General features: G+C 30.3%; 1 protein-coding gene across 1 annotated transcript; it reads right to left on the bottom strand.

The window, feature by feature from the left end:
- Positions 1-503: 503 nt before the first annotated feature.
- On the bottom strand, positions 504-1,445 carry LOC116900406 (olfactory receptor 4P4-like). Its single transcript, XM_032902152.1, has one exon. The coding sequence runs from the start codon at positions 1,443-1,445 to the stop codon at positions 504-506; it is 942 nt and encodes a 313-aa protein (XP_032758043.1).
- Positions 1,446-2,104: the final 659 nt, after the last annotated feature.

Raw genomic sequence — 2,104 nt, 5'->3', positions numbered from 1 at the left:
GTATAGTTCTAGTGTCTTGAACCTAACAAAGGTTTCCTCTAAAAGCATAAAATTATTATTTTTCATCTTGTTTTCCACAGTTGGAGTATATATGATTAGAGGAACACTATGTTATAATTTAGTTAAAATTGTCACCTTATAAGATTTATTTACATATATTATTAGAATATAAAACATTACTAAAAGCATTTCTATAAAAATAATATCAGTCTATTTAATTTCTGAATTATACTGAAATATTTTATCATCATGTAGAAAACAAAATTAAAATTTTAAGATTCTAAAATAGTTTGGAATTGTAGTGTGCTTTGAAGTCACCCTTCTATCACCCCAAAAAATTTAATATGAAAAACATTATTCATTCTCAATTGAATAGTACATTTTCATTTTGGTACTTCCTATTTCCATCTACCCTACTCTTTCTGAATGAGCAGTTGATATTCAATAATTAAAATATTGTTTTCAGAGACACTCTTTTTTACTATATGAATTTCTGTAACATACTAAAAGTTAACTGTTTCTCTTCTGAAAAATCTCTTTTGACACCAAACCTTTTTTATAGACTTTTTCATCTCTGTATTTCTTAAAGTATATATAAGGGGATTGAACATAGGAGCAATGATTGTATAAAATAGAGCGAAGATTTTGTCCTCAGGGAAAGTAGTAGGAGGTCTAAGGTAAGCAAAGATGGAAGGTCCAAAGAATAAAATGACCACAGTGATATGGGATCCACATGTAGAAAGAGCTTTGTGTCTTTGTTCCGCAGTGTAATTCCTTAATGTGAACAGTATAATCACATATGAACCAAATAAGAGAACAAAGGTTACCAAAGCTATCAGTCCTGAATTGGCAACAACGAGGATACCAGCAATGGTGGTGTCAGTACAGGCAACTTTCAGCAAAGGGAAAATGTCACAGTAGTAGTGGTCTATTTCATTGGGGCCACAGAAGGGCAAGCAGATTAGCAAACAAAACTGAGAAAAGGAGTGTGCAGCCCCACCAACCCAAGAGACCAAGATCAAGACATGGCATTTGCCTCTGCTCATGATGAGCATGTAGTGGAGAGGCTTGCAGATGGCCACACAACGGTCAAAGGCCATGGCTGCTAGGATTAAGACTTCAATAATGCCAAAAAAGTGCATGGCAAAAACCTGTAGCATACAGTTTGTATAAGAGATATATTTTCTTCTCACAAGCAGATCTCCAATCAGTTTGGGTGTCACACAGGAGGTATAGCAAATATCCATAGAAGATAAATGACTGAGAAAATAGTACATGGGTTCGTTAAAAAGAGAACTGCATCTGACAGAGATAAGGATCATCAGATTCCCAGACAAGATGGCAAGGTAACAGAAGGAGAAGAACAGGAAGCAAAACACTTCAATGTTCTGCTTAGAAGACAGTCCAATGAGAAGAAATTCTGATATGTTCCTCTTGCATTCCATTTATTGTACTCTGTAGAGAAATAGTTATCTATGGAAAAGAGAAATTCAGAAGCAACAATTCAAATGAATCACTGAACCATGTAAACAAGAATGATAAAACATAGATAATTCCAAACAAAGCATACAAGGCAATCAGTTCAAAAATTAATTATTTTGTTTGTGTTAAATCATATTTTTGTGTAATAGCTTATATTATTTTGTTAAATATTCTAATCATTGATAACATAAAATGTTTTAAATTTTAAAAATAAGTTAAATTACTTAACTCTTTCAATTATATTTTTATTCATAATAATATGAAACGGTTATAATCAGTTAATACTATGTAGAGAATTTATTTCCTTTACTATTTAACTTATATAGTTTATACACATAAAATTTTTACTTTACAGATCATTTTCTTCTCAGAACATATAATAAAAATTTAATTTTCAATAGATAATTTTTATTGCATATTCTATCATTAAAATAAGGATGTATATGATTGGTATATGTTGAAAACATAAAATAATGAGAAATTGATTTATAGTTTACAAAAATGTACTGTACTGGCTATGTACGAGATCATTTAAAGTTTTTAAAATATAATGATGGTTACTAATTTTCTTTTTTTTTCAATAGCAACCAGACAGCTTTTTATTTTGCTCAGTAATAAAACT

This window comes from Rattus rattus, chromosome 5 (genome assembly GCF_011064425.1).
Source record: "Rattus rattus isolate New Zealand chromosome 5, Rrattus_CSIRO_v1, whole genome shotgun sequence".
In the NCBI taxonomy this organism is placed as follows: domain Eukaryota; kingdom Metazoa; phylum Chordata; class Mammalia; order Rodentia; family Muridae; genus Rattus; species Rattus rattus.
This window is presented reverse-complemented; position numbering and strand designations above follow the sequence as displayed.

Coding starts and splice junctions, on each gene's coding strand:
- LOC116900406 (XM_032902152.1), bottom strand. CDS start 1,445: ATGGAATGCAAGAGGAACATATCAGAATTTCTTCTCATTGGACTGTCT.